The sequence below is a fragment of the Erinaceus europaeus genome, chromosome X (assembly GCF_950295315.1).
Source record: "Erinaceus europaeus chromosome X, mEriEur2.1, whole genome shotgun sequence".
NCBI lineage: Eukaryota > Metazoa > Chordata > Mammalia > Eulipotyphla > Erinaceidae > Erinaceus > Erinaceus europaeus.
In genome coordinates this window covers 64,628,417-64,649,836 of record NC_080185.1, presented here as the reverse complement: position 1 = coordinate 64,649,836, position 21,420 = coordinate 64,628,417, and the positions used below count along the sequence as shown (strand labels likewise).

General features: G+C 39.9%; 1 protein-coding gene across 1 annotated transcript in view; it reads right to left on the bottom strand.

The window, feature by feature from the left end:
• PCDH19 (protocadherin 19) overlaps positions 1 to 21,420 on the bottom strand; it is a 262,828-nt gene that overhangs the window by 98,584 nt on the left and 142,824 nt on the right. The window contains exon 5 of the mRNA XM_007535259.2: positions 18,350 to 18,522. Coding sequence (XP_007535321.1) covers positions 18,350 to 18,522 — 173 coding nt within the window. The remainder of the gene's footprint in view (positions 1 to 18,349; positions 18,523 to 21,420) is intronic.

Sequence of the window (21,420 nt, the reverse complement as noted above, 5' to 3'; positions counted from 1 at the left end):
ATGTTAGAACAAAAACAGTAGAGAATGTTCCATCCTCTGAAAGGAGTCTGGGTAACATACTCTATCTACCACCTACGGAAGATGGATCCTGAAATTTAGGCAACTTGGAACATTCCTACTCATGACCACAGAATGTAAGCTCAGACCTATAGGGATGCAGAGGTTACATAGGCTCCTAAGCTGGATATGGGCCCCAGATCAAATGTATGGGGTCTACCGTCAACAATATCTGTACACCTTTCCCATATTTGGAAGCTACTCTCTTCCTTGATCCAACCTTCTAGCCCCTTTTCTAGCCATGACATCATCTGCCCAGACAATAACTTGGGTTCACCTGCATATCAGAAGTCAGGCTCAGGAAAATCTAGTATAGTCATGGGCCCTTTGGAATATAACTAAAATATGCCTACTAGCTATCTACAAAACAGAGACCCCCAAATCTTCATCTGCACAAATCCAGCCTTTAGGTTCATAATTAGTCAACAATTTGCTTGGCTTTATATGTTAACTCTCTTTTCAGCCACCAGTTTCCAGATGCTAACATGATGCCAACCTGACTTCCTTGGAGAGACAATCCCACCAATGTGTACTGGAGCCTTGCTTCCCCAGAGTCAAGCCCCACTAGGGAAAGAGAGAGACAGGCTGGAAGTATGGATCGACCTATCAACACCCATGTTCGGCAGGGAAGCAATTACAGAAGCAGACCTCCCACCTTCTGCATCTCACAATGACCTTGGTTCCATACTCCCAGAGGGATAAAGAATAGGAAAGCTATCAGGGGATGGGATGAGATAAGAAGTTCTGATGGTGGGAATTGTGTGGAGTTGTACTCCTCTTATCCTATAGTTTTGTCAGTGTTTCATTTTTTTTACTTTATTCATTTATTTATTTATTTATTTCCCTTTTGTTGCCCTGTTGTTTAACATTGTTGTGGTTATTATTATTGTTGTTGTTGGATAGGACAGAGAGAAATGGAGAGAGGAAGGGAAGACAGAGAGGGGGAGAGAAAGACAGGCACCTACAGACCTACTTCACCACCTGTGAAGGGACTTCCCTGCATGTGGGGAGCCGGTGGTCCGAACCGGGATCCTTAAGCCAGTCCTTGCACTTTGCGCCACATGTGCTTAACCCTTCTGGCACCACCGCACGACTCCCAGTGTTTAGTTTTTATAAATAAAATTTTTTAATTCTTTCAATATATGAACAAAACCAGGGGATAAACAATCCAAATGTATTGCAAAAGAGTATATTTAAACTCAGAGATGCAAATTTGAGCCCAGGGATAAATCTAATCAACCTCTTTGTTGAAGTAAAGATAAAACTTTTCACAGCAAATGCTATTTTGATAAAAGGGAATTTTCAAGTATTCTATGAACATCTGGTTCTTGACAGCATTTCTAAAAAATAGTATCACACTGTTTTACAATGTCAGAAAATACTATACATTGAGAACTACCTAATTTGCCAAGAGACTAGTTGAAATGAGTGTTTGGACATTTAGTGAAGTGAGAGATGAGTCCGGATAGAGAAGATAAAGAGGGGCTGTTCAGTCCCTGAATTATAATTTCATTAAAAGGGAGGAAATAAAACTATACATTAATAAAAGAGCAATAAAAGTGCAAATGTCTTATTACACCTGTGGTTGAAACTAGAGTATGCAGAGCAAACAACCTACATAGCATTTTAATAGCTGAATTCCAACAGTAGTTGCATTACACATATATCATGTTCTCAGATTTATGGTAACACAGTAGACAGTGAGTGACACTCAGATGATAAAGCAAATAAACATATTTTAAAATGAGGAATAGCATAAACCTCCATAAATAAATAAATCATTAGAAAGCATCTGGGTGTATTTTGATGTGAAAAGCAGAAAGACATTATTACAAAAGTCTATATATTGCTAACATTTGGTATCAGTATGGGAGCAAAACTATTTCAGTGATGTCATAAACTCCAAATTGGCTGCATTTTGGAGAAAGCATAGTCATCTTTTAAGCTGATGAATTTATAAGCAATAATTAAAATCAGTAGGTAAAAGATATTGAGTGTCATTTCAAATAAATTGGCTAGACTTGGAATTATTGCATACAGTTCTGGGACATGATCATCATAAACCTCAATTTCATGTAAAAAAACATATTTAGGAAAGTACAGTGTAGGGAGTCGGGCAGTAGCACAGTGGGTTAAGCACAGGTGGCGCAAAGCGCAAGGACCGGAGTAAGGGAAGCACAGTGTAATATTCAGTTCATCATAAATGGTCCTGAAGCAAGGAAGAGACAGAAGGCGGTTAACCCTAGAACCAGTCAAACCAAAAGTAATCCTAATAGGTAGTAACTAAAGTCCACTGATACCCACAACTCTACAACAAGCTTATATAACTCTGGCACATCTGCCCACCTTAATTCTCACTTTTCTTAGAGATGATCTATACAAATTACATCAGACAAAAATATTGTCTTTTCTGGGAAGTGGCAATTTTTCCAAACAACTCACATTCAGGAAAGGAATATTATTAGTTAATAGATTCAGCACCAAGCTCAACAACAAATAACTTCAGAAACTAAATCAGATGGTAAAATCTGCTTAATGGCAGCACATATTTTTCAAGTGAGTGGTGAGCTATATAGAGAGAGCATTCTAAAAGTGTCATATGCCAGTAGAAAGTATAAGATAGGGCTATAAAAATAGTTCACCTAAACAGTGCATTTGCTTTGCCATGACTGAGATGCAGGTTTGATCCTACCCCTACCACAATTGAGGAATCTTTAGAGCTAGGGTGTTTCTCTGTCTTGATACCTAAAAACAAAATGACTCAATGTCTGCACTTAACAGGTGCACCACCACAGTGCACAGGACGCAGGTAAAAGCCCCTGGTCCCCACAGCTGATTGATCCTACAGCACACTTGAAAACAGTGCCTAAGCAATTTGAATTTCACAGTTAAGAATCAGTAGCTACATCTACTAAAAGAACTACAAAAATACATTGATAGTAAAAAAATAATAGTGGGAGATTTCAACACCCCACTCTCATACTTAGATCAATGAAGCAGAGAATCAACAAAGAAACAAGAAAATTAAATGAACAGATGGACAAACTAGACCTCCTGGAAATTTTCAGAGATCTTCACCCCCCAAAACTGGAATACACATTCTTTTCAAATCCACACAACACTTCCTCAAGGATAGACCACATGTTAGGCCACAAAGACAGCATCAAAAATTTCAAGAGCATTAAAACCATCCCAAGTATCTTCTTAGACCACAGTGGAGTAAAGCTAACATTTAACAACAAACAGAAAATTACTAAAAGACACAGAATTTAGAAACTAAACAATATACTGCTTAAGAAGCACTGGGTTAGAGAGACACTCAAGCAATAAATTCAAATGTTCCTGGAAACAAATGAAAATGAAGACACAAGCTATCAAAATATTTGGGACACAGCTAAAGCAGTATTGAGAGGGAAACTCATAGCCATAAAATTACATATTAAAGAACATGAAAAAGCTCAAATAAACGACCTTACTGCACGTCTTAAGGACTTAGAAGAAGAGAAACAAAGGAACCCTAAAACAACCAGACAGACTGAAATAACTAAAATTAGAGCAGATATAAACAACATCGAAAATAATAGAACCATCCAAAAGATCAATGAAGCCAAGTGTCGGTTCTTTGGTCAATTAAACAAAATTGACAAACCTCTAGCCACACTCACTAAAAAAAGAGTGGGGAGAAGAATCAAATAAATAGAATTGTAATCACAATGGACATCACAGAAATCCAGAAATTTTTATGAAGAAATATACACCAACAAGCTAGAGAATCTGGAAGAAATGAAGGAACTTCTAGAAAAATAAACCATTCCAAAAACTGAATTAGGAATAACAAAATAACATAAATGCACCAATCACAGACAAAGCAATCAAAACAGTTATTAAGAGTTTTCCCAACAACAGAAGTCCTGGAAGAGATGGCTTCACAAATGAATTCTACAAAACCTTCAGGAAACAGTTAATACCTATACTTCTAAAGCTCTTCCATAATATTGAAGAAACAGGAACACTCCCTTTCACCTTCTATGAAGCCAACATCACCCTGATACAAAAAGCAGATAGGGATACAACAACAACAAAAAAAAAGAAAACTACAGAACAATATCTCTGATGAACATAGATGCCACAATACTGAACAGCAATTCCTCTCCTGAGGATATACCCCAAGGACTCCATAACACCCAACCAAAAAGATAAGTGTACACCTATGTTCATATCAGCACAATTCATAATAGCTAAAACCTAGAAGCAACCCACGTGCCCAACAACAGATGAGTGGCTGAGAAAGCTGTGGTATATATACACAACGGAATACTATGCAGATATTAAGAACAATGAACTCACCTTTTCTGACCCATCTTGGATGGAGGTAGGATGATCTCACTCATAAACAGAAGTTGACAAAGAAGAACAGAAAGGGAAACTGAAAGCAGGATTTGACTAAATTTGAAGCAGCATACCAAAGTAAAAACTTTGGGCTGAGGGTGAGGGTGGATATTCAGCTTCACCAGTGATGGAGTGGGGGAGATGGTGGTGGGATGGGACACAGTCTTTTGGTTGTGGTAATGGTGTCTATGTATAAAAAAAATAAAATAAAATAATAATAATAATAAATAAAGACAACATTGAGATACCACCTCACCCCTGTGAGAATGGCATACATCAAAAAGGACAGCAGCAACAATTGCTAGAGAAGCTGTGGGAACAAAGGTACCCTTCTGCACTGCTGGTGGGAATGTAAATTGGTCCAGCCTCTGTGGAAAGCAGACTGGAAAACTCTCATAAGTCTAGACATGGACCTGCCATATGACCCAGTAATTCCTCTCCAAGGGATATACCCCAAGGATTCCATAATGTCCAACCAAAAAGATATGTTGACATCTATATTCATAGCAGAACAATTCATAATACCTGGAAGCAACCCAAGTGCCCAACAACAGATGAGTGGCTGAGAAAGTTGTGGTATATATACACAATAGAATATTATGCATCTTTTAAGAACAATGAACCCACCTTCTCTGACCCATCATGGATGGAGCAAAAAGGAATTATATTAAGTGAGCTAAGTCAGAAAGACAAAGATGAGTATGGGATGATCCCACTCATAAAGAGAAATTGAGAAAGAAGAACATAAAGGAAAACTCAAAGCAGGATTTGTCCGAGTGTGGAGTAGGAAACCAAAGTAAAAATCACTGGGTTGACGGTGAGGGTGGATGCTTGGCTTCACTGGGGGTGCTGGGGGGAGAATGGGATGGGACACAATTTTTTGGTGGTGGGAATGGTGTTTATGCACACTCCCATTAACCTGTACACATATAAATCACTATTTAATTAATATGAGAGGGGAAAATTGATTGAATGTCTCAAACTTTTTAATGCAGAGACCATAGGCCGAGTTTCTTAAACGTTGACTCCCTAAAAACCTTAGGCCAGGGAGAACAGAAACAACCGGTGGCATTACTATATATGACACAGCTACATACAAATAATGTCAAAGGACACAAATTATGGTGATGTTGTATATGATACATCAAATGCTAACAAAGGGATTTTCAAAGTTAACCCAATTGCCAAATAATTTGATTGCAGCAATAACTATCTATTGCCTTCTTGAATCCTAAGACAACAGGATCCTCCCACTTCTTCTATAGAGTCTATATTTCCCCCAGTCCTGGAAACTCTAGGGTGAGGTTCAATTTCCTGCATGCTTCTCACAATTCATAACAAAATGATACTGAATCTGCTGATCTCAAACTATTGAACACAACCAATACCACCTCAGCAAGCTTCACTTCAGACTGTGTCCAAGAACCTCAGGAGTGGAATGTCAACCCTTCAACCTCATTACTCTGGTGAGACCTTTCCTTTCATAGGATTCTCTGATTCCATTTCAGGCGGTTCACTTCAAAACAAAGTCCCAAAACCTAGATATAGACCAGGTCTCATGAGATAGAGCATATGTTCACATGTATCCATAATATATGGAAAAATACATATCTAAAAGCAAAAATATACAATAGTCTGCAGTGAGTCAGTATCTGCAGCAAGCAAACAGAAAGACCTAAAAAGCCACCTTAAAGTACCTAATGAAATAGTGTCTACTTAAAAGTAAATAACCCCCCACACCTATGGACATCTAATCTTTGATAAGGGGGCCCAAAGTATTAAATAGAAGAAGGAGGCTCTCTTCAATAAATGGTGCTGGGAAAACTGGGTTGTAACATGCAGAAGGAAACTGAACCACCTTATCTCACCAGAAACAAAAATCAACTCCAAATGTATCAAAGACCTGGATTTCAGACTGGAAACTATCAAATACTTAGAGGAAAACATTGGTAAAACACTTTCCCACCTAAACCTCAAGGACATCTTTGAAGAAATAAACCCAACTGCAAGGAAGACTAAAGCAGAAACAAACCAATGGGACTACATCAAATTGAAAGGCTTCTGCACAGCCAAAGAAACTATCACACAAACAAAGAGACCCATCACAGAATGGGAGAAGATCTTCACATGCCAAACATCAGACAAGAGACTAACCACCAAAATACACAAAGAACTCAGCAAACTTAGCACCAAAAAAAAGCAAATGACTCCATCCAAAAATGGGCAGAGGATATGAACAAGACATTCACTTCAGAGGAAATACAAAAGGCTAACAAACATATGAAAAACTGTTCCAGGTCACTGATTGTCAGAGAAATGCAAATAAAGACAACAATGAGACACCACCTCACTCCTGTGAGAATGGTATACATCAAAAGGGACAGCAGCAACAAATGTTGGAGAGGCTGTGGGGACAGAGGAACCCTTCTACACTGCTGGTGGGAATGTAAATTGGTCCAGCCTCTCTGGAGAGAAGTCTGGAGAAATCTCACAAGGCTATATATAGATGTTCCATATGACCCGGTAATTCCTCTCCTGGGGATATACCCCAAGGATTCCATAATGCCCAACCAAAAATATGTGTGCACATCTATGTTCATAGCAGCACAATTCATAATAGCTAAAACCTGGAAGGAACCCAGGAGCCTAACAGCAGATGATTGACTGAGAAAGCTGTGGTACATATACACAATGGAATACTATGCAGCTATTAAGAACAATGAGCCCACCTTATCTGACCCATCTTGGACAGAGATAGAAAGAATTATGTTAAGTCAGCTAAGTCAGAAAGATGAAGATGAGTATGGGATGTCCCCACTCATCAACAGAAGTTGAGAAAGAAGAACACAAAGGGAAACTAAAATCGGGATCCGATTAAATCGAAAGCAGGGCACCAATGTAAAAACCCTATGGTGAACGGGAGGGTGCCCATTGGGCTTCCCAGCATGGCGGGGGGGTGGGAAGAGGGAGTGGGTGGTGGGGATGGGACATAGTCTTTTGGTGGTGGAAGTGGTGTTTATGTACAATCCTATTAAAGTGTAAACATATAAACCACTATTTAATTAATATGAGAGGCGAAAATTGATCATATGTCTAGAACTTCTTAAAACACAGACTGAGTCTTTTTAATACATAGACGGTCTTTGATATGTTGTCTCTCCCAAAAGCCTAGACCAGGGAGAACAGAAGCAACCGATAGCACAGCTATATACAAGATGCTGGGTATTATACCCCAAACCCTATCAAAGGGACTTTCCAAAGTTAACCCTATCACCAAATAATGTGACAAAAACAATGACTATCCATTGTCTTCTTGAACCCTAAGACAACAGGAACCTCACATTTCCACTATAGAGCCTACATTTTCCCCAGTCCTGGAACCTTAGGGTGAAGCCCACTTTTCTGCATGATGCTCTCAATTCAAATCAAATAATATTGCATCCGCAGATCGCAACCTAATCAATGCAACAAGTGCAACCCCAGCATGCTTCACTTCAGACTGTAACCAGAGACTTCAGGTGTGGAATGACAAACCTTTAGCTTCATCACTCGGGTGAGACCTTTCCGTTCATAGTATTCTCTAATTCCATTCTAGGTGTTCCACTCCCTAATAAAGTCCCCAAACCTAGATATAGTCCAGGTCCCCTGAGATAGAGCATAGGTTCACCCGTGCCCATAAACTAGGGGAAGAATATATACCTGAAAGCAGAAGTACACAAGAGCATGCAGGGAATACCCCCCAACACTTTGTCTGCACTATTCCAGTCTTTAGGTCCATGATTGTTCAACAGTTTGTTTGGCTTTGTATGTTAACTCTCTTTTCAGCCACCAGGTTCCGGATGCCAGCAAGATGCTGACCATACTTCCCTGGACAGACGACACCATCAATGTGTACTGGAGCTCCACTTTCTCAGAGCCCCACACTACTAGGGAAAGAGAGAGACAGACTGGATGTATCGACCAGTGAAGGGAAGCAATTACAGAAGCCAAACCTTCCACCCTCTGCAACCAACAAGGACCCTGGATCCATATTCCCAGAGAGATAGAGAATGGGAAGGCTATCAGGGGAGGGAATGGGGTATGGAGACAAGGTTATGGGAATTGTGTGTAATTGTATTCCTCTTATTTTATGGTTTTGTTAATGTCTCCTTTCTTAAATTAAAAAAAAAAAGTAGATAACCTCCTCACCTACCTCCTATTACACTTAGTTCAGTCACTCCAAAGCTAACCTTATCGGAGTAAGGACTGGCATACTTTAATGATGACTCTTTAGTCACTATCAGGCCACCCCAGCAGCTGGGGCCCTAGTTGGTGAGTCCTGAGATTCCCAAGTAGACAAGATGGACCAAGACCTCGACTAAATCCCTATCCCCATTGTTACTGGTCATCTCTATCAGGAACAACAAAATAAACCACTTTGTGGGACCCCCATAGGACCTTGTCCTCAAGATGGATCAAACATGGTAGAGAATGTTCCATCCTCTGCAGGGAGAATGGAGAATATACTCTATCTTCTACCTGAGGAAGATGGGTTCTGAAATTGAGGCAACTTGGATCATTCCTATTCATGACCACAGAATGTGAGCTCAGATCTACAGGGATGCAGAGGTCACATAGGCTCCTAAGCTGAGTATCAAATCGATGGGATTTACAGTCAACAATATTTATACAACTTTCTCATATTTGGGGGATACTCTCGTCCCTGATCCAGGTTTTAGGTTCTTTTTCCAACCATGACATTATCTCCCCAGACAATAACTTGAGTCCACTTGTATATCAGATGTCAGGCTCAGAAAAAAAAAAAGTATAGTCATGGGACCTTTGGAATATAACTAAAATAGGCCTACTATCTACAAAACGGAGACCTCCAAATCTTCATCTGCACTAATCCAGCCTTTTGGTTCATGATTACTCATGAACAATTTGTTTGGTCTTATATATTAATTCTTCTTTCAGCCACCAGGTTCCATATGCTACTGTGATGCCAACCAGACTTCCCTAGGCAGATGAACCCACCAATGTGCCCTGAGTCCTTGGGGTATATCCCTAAGAGAGAAATTACTGGGTCATATGGAAGGTCCATGTCTAGCCTTGTGAGAGCTCTCCTGACTGCTCTCCACAGAGACTGGACCAATTTACATTCCCACCAGCAATGCAGAAAGGTTCTTCCATCCCCACAGCATCTTCAGCATTTGTTGCTGCTGTACTTTTTGATGTATGTCATTCTCACAGAGGTGAGGTGGTATCTCAATGTTTTCGTTATTTGTATTTCTCTGACAATCAACGACCTGGAGCAATTTTTCATGTGATGGTGAGCCTTTTGTATCTCTTCTGTAGTGAATGTTCTGTTCATATCCTCTGCCCATTTTTGGATGGGGTTATTTGCTTTTTTTGGGAGTATGGATCAACCAGTCAGTGCCAATATTCCATGGGGAAGCAATTACAGAATCCAGACCTTCCACTTTCTGCATCCCACAATGACATTGGGTCCAAACCCCCAGAGGGATAAAGAATAAGAAAGCTATCGGGAGAGGGGATGGGATATAGAGATCTGGTGGTGGGAATTGTGTGGAATTGTACCCCTCCTATCCTACGGTTTTGTTAATGTCTCCTTTTTTAATAAATAAATTAATTAATTAAAATAAATTAAAAAACAACCACTGATAAAAAATTAAAGAATGGGGAAACTATCAGGGGAGGGGATGGGATATTGAGTTCTGGTGGTGGGAATTGTGTGGAGTTGTACCTCTTTTGTCCTATGGTTCTTGTCTCTATTTCATTTTATAAATAATTGTTTTATATATGTATAAAACAATTTTATAAATAATTGTTATATATATATAGTCGTATGCTTTACATTGGCTTGTTCTAGCCCTCCCCCCGCCAAGAGAATTGGATGAGTCCTGTTAATTTCGCGGGCCTGCTTGGCCCCGCCCCAAGAGACCCCGAGAGAGGGTTCCTGAGTCCGAGAGTTCCTGAGTCTGAGAGTTCCTGAGTTCGAGAGTTTCAGGGTTTCAGAGTAAGAGAGAGTGCCAGAGAGAGAGAGTTCCTGGGTTCCTGAGTTCGGAGAGTTCTAGAGTTGGAGAGTTCCTGAGTTCAAGAGTAAGAGGGAGTGCTTGTGCCGCTGCAAAGAGACAGCAGAGTTCTGTTTGGTGATTAGTTTGTCTTAGTTTATGAATCGTTGTTCCTGAATAAAGAAATACAGCTTCCCTGCCCAGCCGTTGTCTCCGCGTCTCTGTTACCCGCCGCGAAGCAAGCCAGCCCGGCAAGAGCCTCCAAAAATTTTAACAACAAATGGCGCCCACGTGGACCTGACCTGCTCATCTCTCAGATAAGTAAAGACAATTTGGCTACCTATGCACTATGGCCTTCTCTTCTGCTTGTGAAGAGATCTCCAAAGGCCTTTGCTCTTTCTTCACGAGACTGTTTTGCTGTTTCTGGAACATTTATCTCTGGACCACTCTGTGGTTTCCACTCGCTCGGGTGAACTCAGAACAGCCAGCGGGAAGAGCCAGCAGGAGGGAGGCGAGGCGCGGAGCTGCTGTTTCCACCTGGTTAAACAGCCAGCCAGCCGGCTGCGCCCAGACAACCCCGTGCACCGCGCCCACAGCCCCGCAGCCCCGCAGCCCTGCAGCCTACAGGAGGCCAAGGCCAGCACACAAGAGTCCCTGGAGCCCGAGGCCAGGCCACAGGAGCCGGCTCTCCACCGCGTGGCGCAGGGCACTGGACGCGTGATCCCTCCACGCTGCTGGGCCACTGCGAACAGGGCAGCAGACATGGCAGGGCCATGGGACAGGGCCGCGGCGGCCTATCATGGCCGCCACCCCTGGGCACCTAGGCTCACGCCTTCTACAAAGATGGCCTGCCTGCCCTCTTTCTATGAATTCTGGAACCATCCCGGGCCTCCCGGACCCCCGGGCTCCCTGCCGAAACTGGGCACATGAGATCTCCAGCCGCCGGTCCGGTCTGAAGACAGACAAGCTGGAGTACGCAGAGATTCGTGCAGAGATCGCAACCTGCAATTCCTAGAAGTGGAGCTGCTCAGGAATGGAGCTGCGCAGGAAGCCACCTCCGAATGGTGACCCCCCCACCAACCACTAAGACAGTACAGATTTAAATTCGTGTTTAAAATGACATGTCTTCGTAACAAAGGTTTCTCTCCTTGTGTATTAATGACCATGTTTATGTATATGTTTAAAGTTTGGTAAACAGTAGCTTTAAGGCTAAATTCTTACTAGTCAAAGTTAAATAAAAAAGGTTTTCAATGTAATTCTCATAAAGATAAAATTAACTTACATTTAAAGTCTGAGGTAAAAATTAGTTAACAATCAATATATTTTAACTAAGTTGGCCTAAAAAAAAGGTTAAATAGACTTGTTGATATGTAAAACACTACCTTCTCTATTAGAAATGGTAGATCGCACAATGGCTATGCTAATTATTCTCATGCCTGAGGTTTCCTCTCCGGCCCACACCTAGGGTGTGTCTCCATCTTGAATGGATGTAACAAAAGGTTAAAAGACCTTGTTGATATGTAAAAGTCTCAAATTCCTTCTCTGTTAGAAACTTTGGATCATGCAGTAGATATGCTAATAACAAGTTTTGTTTCATAGTAAGTAAGTTGCAGCCAGCTGCCTGTGGGACTCTAGGCCATTCCCCGCCCCCATGCAATTGCCCATCGAGGCAAGTAGCCCCCCAGAGGAAATAAATGTTTTTTTTTTCAGATATGGCCCCCTCAGGCCTTCCCTTGGCAACATGCTGGTTTTTGTTATATATGTTTCTGTTCACCCCACACCCTTGATACTATAGTCATTTAGTTAAAAAGAAAAGGGGGAATTGTCGTATGCTTTACATTGGTTTGTTCTAGCCCTCCCCCGCCAAGAGAATTGGATGAGTCCTGTTAATTTCGCGGGCCTGCTTGGCCCCGCCCCAAGAGACCCCGAGAGAGGGTTCCTGAGTCCAAGAGTTCCTGAGTTCCTGAGTCCGAGAGTTCCTGAGTTCCTGAGTCTGAGAGTTCCTGAGTTCGAGAGTTTCAGGGTTTCAGAGTAAGAGAGAGTGCCAGAGAGAGAGAGTTCCTGGGTTCCTGAGTTCGGAGAGTTCTAGAGTTGGAGAGTTCCTGAGTTCAAGAGTAAGAGGGAGTGCTTGTGCTGCTGCAAAGAGACAGCAGAGTTCTGTTTGGTGATTAGTTTGTCTTAGTTTATGAATCATTGTTCCTGAATAAAGAAATACAGCTTCCCTGCCCAGCCATTGTCTCCGCGTCTCTGTTACCCGCTGTGAAGCTAGCTGGCCCGGCAAGAGCCTCCGAATTTTAACAACAATATACATACATATATATATATATATATATATATATATATATATATATATATATATATACAATCAGTAAGCTTGTTCAGGAGAAAAAACTCAAAATTTCCTTCACAAAATGATGACATTAGATCCGTTCTTCTATTTAATCTTTAAAATATTTTCTTAGAAATACTAGTGATTAAACAAAGCGAGTAGAAGGTTGTACATACATATGGACAGAGAAAATATTTAAAAATAATACCCAAGTAGGACGTGATACACAGTTCAGACTCTGTCGTGTAAGTGTAATATCCCATAGAGTGAGTCAACTCAAATTTCAACGGCAAATTTATGTTTCTGAAGAATTAAAGCATACATAATGATGCACTGTTATAATTGAGGGTCTAAATTTAGTTGGATTTTTAAACAATGTTTTAACATAATAAATCTTTAAAAATAATTTGTCCCTTTAACAACAAACAGACAATTATTAAAAGTCACAGAATTTGGAAACTAAACAACATACTCCTTAAGAACCACTGGATGAGAGATTCACTCAAGCAGGAAACACAAATGTTCCTGGAAACAAATGAAAATGAAGACACAACCTATCAAAATATTTGGGACACAGCTAAAGCAGTACTGAGAGGGAAACATAGCCATACAATCACATATTAAACACCAAGAAGAAGCTCAAATGAACAACCTTACTGCACACCTCAAGGACTTAGAGGAAGAGGAACAAAGGAACCCTAAAGCATCCAGAAGGACAGAACTCACTAAAGTCAGAGCAGAAACAAACCACATCGAAAATAAAAGAACCATACAAAAGATCAATGAAGCCAAATGTTGGTTCTTTAAAGATTAAACAAAAGTGACAAACCCCTAGTCAGACTCACCAAACAAAAAAGAGAGAAGACTCAAATTGATAGAATTGTAAACGATGGAGGAGATATCACAACTGACACCACAGAAATCCAGAGAATCCTGCAAAACTTCTATAAAGAACTATACGCCACCAAGCTAGAGTATCAGGAAGAAATGGAACAATTCCTAAAGCGTATGCCCTTCCAAAACTGAACCAAGAAGAACTACAAAATCTAAATGCACCAATCACAGACAAAGAAATTGAAACCGTTATTAAGGATCTCCCCAATAACAAAATTCCTGGACCAGATGGCTTCACAAATGAATTCTACAAAACTTTTAGGAAACAGTTAGTACCCATACTTCTTAAGCTATTCCATAAGATTGAAGAAACAGGAATACTCCCTTCCACCTTCTATGAAGCCAACATCACCCTGACACCAAAAGCTGATAGGGACAGAACAAAAAAGGAAAACTACAGACCAATATCTCTGATGAACATAGATGCCAAAATATTAAACAAGATCTTGGCCAACCGGATACAGCAACATATCAAAAGGATTATTCATCACGACCAAGTGGGATTCATCCCAGGAATGCAAGGCTGGTTAAACATCTGTAAGTCAATCACTGGCATTCACCACATCGATAAAAGCAAAGCCAAAAACCACATGATTATCTCAATAGATGCAGAGAAAGCCATTGACAAGATCCAAAACCAATTCATGCTCAAAATTCTACAAAAATTGGAATAGATGGGAAATTCCTCAAGATAGTGGGGTCTATATATAGCAAACCTACAGCCAACATCATACACAATGGACAGAAGCTGAAAGCATTCCCCCTCATACCGGGAACTAGACAGGGCTGTCCACTCTCACCGTTACTCTTCAACATAGTATTGGAAGTTCTTGCCATAGCAATCAGGCAAGAGAAAGAAATCAAAGGAATACAGATTGGAAGAGAAGAAGTCAAGCTCTCACTATTTGCAGATGATATGATGGTATACATAGAAAGACCTAAAGAATACAGCAGAAAATTACTGGAAGTTATTAGGCAATATAGCAAGGTATCAGGCTACAAAATCAATGTACAAAAATCAGTGGCATTTCTTTACGCAAACACTAAATCTAAAGAAGAAGAAGACATCCAGAAATCACTCCCATTTACTGTTTCAGCAAAATCAATCAAATACCTAGGAATAAAGTTGACCAAAGAAGTGAAAGACTTGTATGCTGAAACTATGAGTCGCTACTCAAGGAAATAGAAACTGATACCAAGAAATGGAAAGATATCCCATGTTCATGGATTGGAAGAATGAATATCATCAAAATGAATATTCTCCCCAGAGCCATATACAAATTTAATGCATCAAAGTTCCACCAAGCTTCTTTAAGAGAATAGAACAAACACTACAATCATTTATCTGGAACCTGAAAACACCTAGAATTGCCAAAACCATCTTGAGGAAAAGAAACAGAAATGGAGGCATCACACTCCCAGACCTTAAACTATATTAGAAAGCCATCATCATCAAAACAGCATGGTACTGGAACAAAAATAGGCACACAGACCAGTGGAACAGAATTGAAAGCCCAGAAATAAATCCCCACACCTATGGACATCTAACCTTTGATAAGGGGGTCCAAAGCATTAAATGGAAAAAGGAGGCTCTCTTCAATAAATGGTGCTGGGAAAACTGGGTTGTAACATGCAGAAGAATGAAATTGAACCACTTTATCTCACCAAAAACAAAAATCAACTCCAAATGGATCAAAGACCTAGATGTCAGACCAGAAACAATCAAATACGTAGAGGAAAACATTGGTAAAACACTTTCCCACCTAAACCTCAAGGACATCTTTGATGAATCAAACCCAATTGCAAGGAAGACTAAAGCAGAAAAAAAAAAAAAAAACAATGGGACTACATCAAATTGAAAAGCTTCTGCACATCCAAAGAAACTATTAAACAAACAGAGAGACCCCTCACAGAATGGGAGAAGATCTTCACATGCCATACATCAGACAAGAAACTAATCACCAAAATCTATAAAGAGCTCAGCAAACTTAGCACCAAAAAAGCCAATGACCCCATCCAAAAATGGGCAGAGAATAAGAACAAAACATTCACTACAGAGGAGATCCAAAAGGTTAACAAACATATGAAAAACTGCTCTAGGTCACTGATTGTCAGAGAAATGCAAATTAAGACAACACTAAGATACCACCTCACTTCTGTAAGAATGGCATGCATCAAAAAGGACAGCAGCAACTAATGCTGGAGAGATTGTGGGGACAGAGGAACCCTTTTACACTGCTGGTGGGAATGTAAATTGGTACAGCCTCTGTGGAGAGCAGTCTGGAAAACTCTCAGAAGGCTAGACATGGACCTTCCATATGATCCAGTAATTCCTCTCCTGGGGTTATACCCCAAGGACTCCATAACACCCAACCAAAAAGAGGTGTGTACTCCTATGTTCATAGCAGCACAATTCATAATAGCTAAAACCTGGAAGCAACCCAGGTGCCCAACACCAGATGAGTGGCTGAGAGAGCTGTGGTATATATACACAATGGAATACTACGCAGCTATCAAGAACAATGAACCCACCTTCGCTGACCCATCTTGGACAGAGCTAGAAGGAATTATGTAAAGTGATCTAAGTCAGAAAGATAAAGATGAGTATGGGATGATCCCACTCATCAACAGAAGTTGAGGAAGAAGATCTGAAAGGGAACCTAAAAGCAGGACCTGATCAAATTATAAGTAGGGCACCAAAGTAAAAACCCTGTGGTGAGGGGTATACCTGTAGCTTCCTGGGCCAGTGGGGAGTGGGAGTGGGTGGGAGGGATGGGTCACAGTCTTTTGGTGGTGGGAATGGTGTTTATGTATACTCCTAGCAAAATGTAGATATACAAATCAGTAGTTAATTAATATGAGAGGGGGGAAATCAATTATATGTCTCAAAGTTTTTCAAAACACAAACTGAGTCTTTTTAATATATAGGCTTTGTATTTGATTTGCGGATTCTCTCAAAAGCCTAAACCAAGTAGATTAGAAACATTTAATAGCACAGCTGTATACAAGATTCTGGATACTGTACAGCAAACGATAACAAAAGGACTTTTCAAAGTTAACCCAATTACCAAATAATGTGATGATAACATTAACTATCGATTGTCTTTTTGAACCCTAAGACAGCGGGAACCTCACATCTCCACTATAGAGCCCCTACTTCCCCCAGTCCTGGAGCCCTTGGATAGGGCCCACTTTCCCGTATGCCTCTCCCAATGCATACCAAATAATATTGCATCTGCCAATCACAACCTAACCAACGCAATGATTGCCACCTCAGCATGCTTCACCTCAAACTTGTCCAGAGACTTCACGTGTGGAATGACAACCCTTCAACTTCATTACTGGGATGCATTGGATCCACCTTCTTGTGGTGCATCCCGTGAGTACCCATTCATTGGGGAAACTGACGATCCTTCCTAGCCGACTGAATCCACCTGGATCCCAGTCACTTTCAAAGCCAGCAACAAGCAGCTCCTGACAGCATTCAACCTGACCTGTTGACTGGCTACGGAAGAAGGGCAAACGCTCAAGAAGAACTTCATTACTCGGGTGAGACCTTTCCTTTTATAGTACACTCTAATTTCATCTCAGGTGGTTCACTTTCTAACAAAGTCCCAAAACCTAGATATACACTAGTTTCTGTGAGAGAGTGCTTATGTTCACAAGTACCCATAAACTACTGCAAAATATATACCTGAAAGCAGAAGTACACTAGAGTTTGCAGTGAGTACCTCCCTAACACTTCCTCTCCACTATTCCAAGCTTTGGGTCCATGATTGCTCAACAATTGGTTTGGCTTCATATGTTAACTCTCTTTTCAATCACCAGCTTCCAGATGCCATCAGGATGCTGGCCAGGCTTCCCTGGATTGAAGACCCCACCAATGTGCCCTGGAGCTCAACTTCCCCAGAGACATACCCTACTAGGGAAAGAGAGAGGCAGACTAGGAGTATGGACCGACCAGTCAACGCCCATGTTCAGCGGGGAAGCAATTACAGAAGCCAGACCTTCTACCTTCTGCAACCCACAATGACCCTGGATCCATGCTCCCAGAGGGATAGAGAATGGGAAAGCTATCAGGGGAGGGGGTGGGATATGGAGATTGGGTGGCTGGAATTGTGTGGAGTTGTACCCCTCCTACCCTATGGTTTTGTTAATTAATCCTTTCTTAAATAAAAAAAAGAAAAAATGTTTAATAATTTCTAAGCTAGTAAAGAGTTTATAATCTGTAGTCATATAATAGAGTTTCTCTCTGGGCAAAGTTAATTAGTACATTAAGGAAAAGTCTACCTCTGTGATCTCACCAATGCTATGTTCTATGCACCTGATTGATTGATCAGTTGAACTCATTAACTAAAGAATAAAATTGGAATTTATCCCTAGTGAGCAAGCATCTGCTCATTTTTGTATGTTCAGTGAAGTTATTATGAAAGAGAATACATGAAAAACATTATTATATAATACCAGGAAATCTATTGAAGGAGAGCAAAAAAGCATCTATTTAATTGTCTGGATATCTCACAATCGTTTAAATGCTACTGAGGCATAAATTGGTGGTCACACTGGCAACACACTGATTACAGTGAAATAGTTCAGTGTTGCTAGTAACAAGCTATCAGGGTTCTTTGGCATTAAAAATTACAACTTATATTGCCACAGCTCTTACCATGATCAGGCATCTGGGACCCCATAGAAGTTACACTGGTGTTCAGCACATCATTGACAGCAGTATCACAATACAAGCTCCTCTGGACATCATGTTCACTGTCAGTCTGGTCACTCTCCTCATGTCCACTGTCCTTCAGGCTGTTGCCTTCTAGGTCCTTGAAGGTGGAGCTGCTGGGTTAAAAAATGATAATTTACAATGTTAATCGATTTAGCTTTATAATTATTTCAGAGCCAAGATGATGTCAGTTCCATATAGAAGTCAACAGTGACAAAATAGCCCAACACAGACTGAGAGAGAGAAAAAAAATGTTTAAAGATAATGGACCTTCTTCAACAATGCTAACAGGTTCCCAACATTGGATTTCATTCACTTGTAATCAATGCATAAAGATCTATAAACATGAAACTACTATCTCAAAGAAAATGTTTTTCAGAATATTTTCCTCTCATGTAGTTAAAGTGAAATAATAATAACTAACGTTTGCTAAGAGATTAGTATGCCTAGGGCACTGTTCTAAATATATCACATAATATAATTTTAATCAGGAGTTGGGTGATAGCGCACTGGGTTAAGCTCACGTGGCATGAAGCGCAAGGACCTGCGTAAGGATCACAGTTTGAGCCCCTGGCTCCCCACCTGCAAGGGAGTTGCTTCACAGACGGTGAAGCAGGTCTGTAGGTGTCTATCTTTCTCTCCCCCTCTCTGTCTTCCCCTCCTCTCTCCATTTCTCTCTGTCCTAACAGTGACATCAATGACGGCAACAATGATAACTACAACAACAATAAAAACAACAAGGGCAACAAAAGCTAAAATAAATAATTTTTTAAAGTTAAAAAAAATAATAATAATAATAATTTTAATCACCAAAACTCTAATGGGTAATATTCATATTGCTATTAATATTACTATTTACGATTAAAGAAAAAAACACATGAAAGTTAAATAAGTGATCAAAGGTCTAGGATATCAGATCTAGGATCACATCTATTCAGTCCAGTTTAGATCTTGGACCTTAACCTTACGTACAGTCAAAATATATTTACCAACCATGTAGAAAAACCTAAATGACTGTAACTGAGGTGGTATAATCAAATATAATAATCAGAAGGTCAGATTTGTTGTAATTGAGAATGGGAGAAAGAATGATTCAAATAAAGAAGAGGCAAGATATGTAAAAGGTAAGATAAAAGTAAGATTCATTATGCTAGTGCCAGTGTGTCCTGGAGCTCTGATTCCCCAGAACCCCGCCCCACTAGGGAAAGAGAGAGACAGGCTGGGAGTATGGATCAACCTGTCAATGCCCATGTTCAGCAGGGAAGCAATTGCAGAAATCAGACCTTCCACATTCTGTATCCCACAATGACCTTGGGTCCATACTCCCAGAAGGTTAAAGAATAGGAAAGCTATCAGGGGAGGGGATGGGATACAGAGTTCTGCTGGTGGGAATTGTGTGGAGTTGTACCCTTCTTATCCTATGGTTTTGTCAGTATTTCCTTTTTATAAATAAATTTAAAAAAAAAGAAAAAGACAATTTTTTAAAAAGTAAGAATCAAACAGTGAGCCTTAATAAAACTTGGGTGTAATTATGGTAAGAACATGAAAGCTTTCTGCTTAAGAGTTTGTAGTAAAATTTTTAGCACTTGCTAAATCAATTCACCATACACTGCTATGAACATACTATATAAGAGCCCTACACCACTGTACATGACATAGAGCATAATATATAAGGTATATCCATAGAGATCCTACATGATATTTCTAATACTTTGTATGTCCTGACAGAAACTGTAGCTGTGCCACACCATGGGTCATAAATTATGCATCTGAAATACCTGAAAAATGAATAATCCATTCCTCAGGGTGCAAACAACAAAAGAATGCTCAAGAAAAAAGTGCTATAGTCTCAATAAGAGAGAATGACACTCTTGTGAATTAGGATAGGTACTAACAGACCTCCTACAACTTTGAAAAGGGAACCAGGTGGAAATTAATTACAAATGTACTTGGTCTACTCATCCTTGAACATCCATAGGCTGACACTCTAGTCTTTGATAAGAGCATTCAATGCATATGATGAAGGGCTATATGTTATGCACACAGTATCTACTTTGTAATTATTATTCTCTATAATTGGTCAGAAGGAATCATAAAAGATTTTTAACATATGACCAATTTATATTTAGAGCACTTCCTGCCCTGAATATGAAAAGATCAAAGGGACAGTAACTAGAAATCCATAATTATAAGAGAATAAATAGCAGAAGAGACTGAAGCATTGACCTGTTCACTAATTATTTTCAAAAAAGATAACTAAGCATCAACTGCACTAAAACTAAAATCACTCAGCACTTCAGCCCACTTAGTTTTTCTGGATTACCTGCTGCTACTCAGTTCTGAGGACATGGGAGAATGCAGTTCTATTAAAAAAACCAATAACCCTGTAATTTTTCCATAGTAAAAAACCAATTAGAAACACATGCTTGAATATGTATTAATGTTTCTAATTTTATGGAACACATTTTGGGATTTCCTATAAATACTAATCCCACAACTTGAACAACTCCAAAATTTGTTTTATTTATTAATTTATTTTTAGTAGGCATATAAATTGATAGGGAAGGAGAAGATAGAGAGGGAGAAACAGAGATACATCCACTGCTTCATTGCTCTTGAAGCTTGCCCTCTACAGGTGGAGATTGGGGGCTTGAACTGGGGTGCTTATGCACTATAATGTGTGTGATCAACCAGAAGTGCCATCACCCAGCCCCAAAGTTTTCATTTTATAAAAATTAATTATTGTGGCTACAAGCAATCTCTTAGGAGAAAATAAATATTACTGGCTTCTCTATTTTTATAACAAATATTAAAATTTCAACTTGAATCATTAGTATTTGAAATGTATAATTACTTATTTAATCCATAACAAAAGAAATTGCCAGAATCACAGAAATTTTGATACTGAATTAATATCATTTTGCAATTAGCAAAACTGCTTGAGATTTAGAATGGTGAAAGATATAGTTAAATAACAATGCAATGAATTTTCCTTAGAGAAATATTCCTCAACT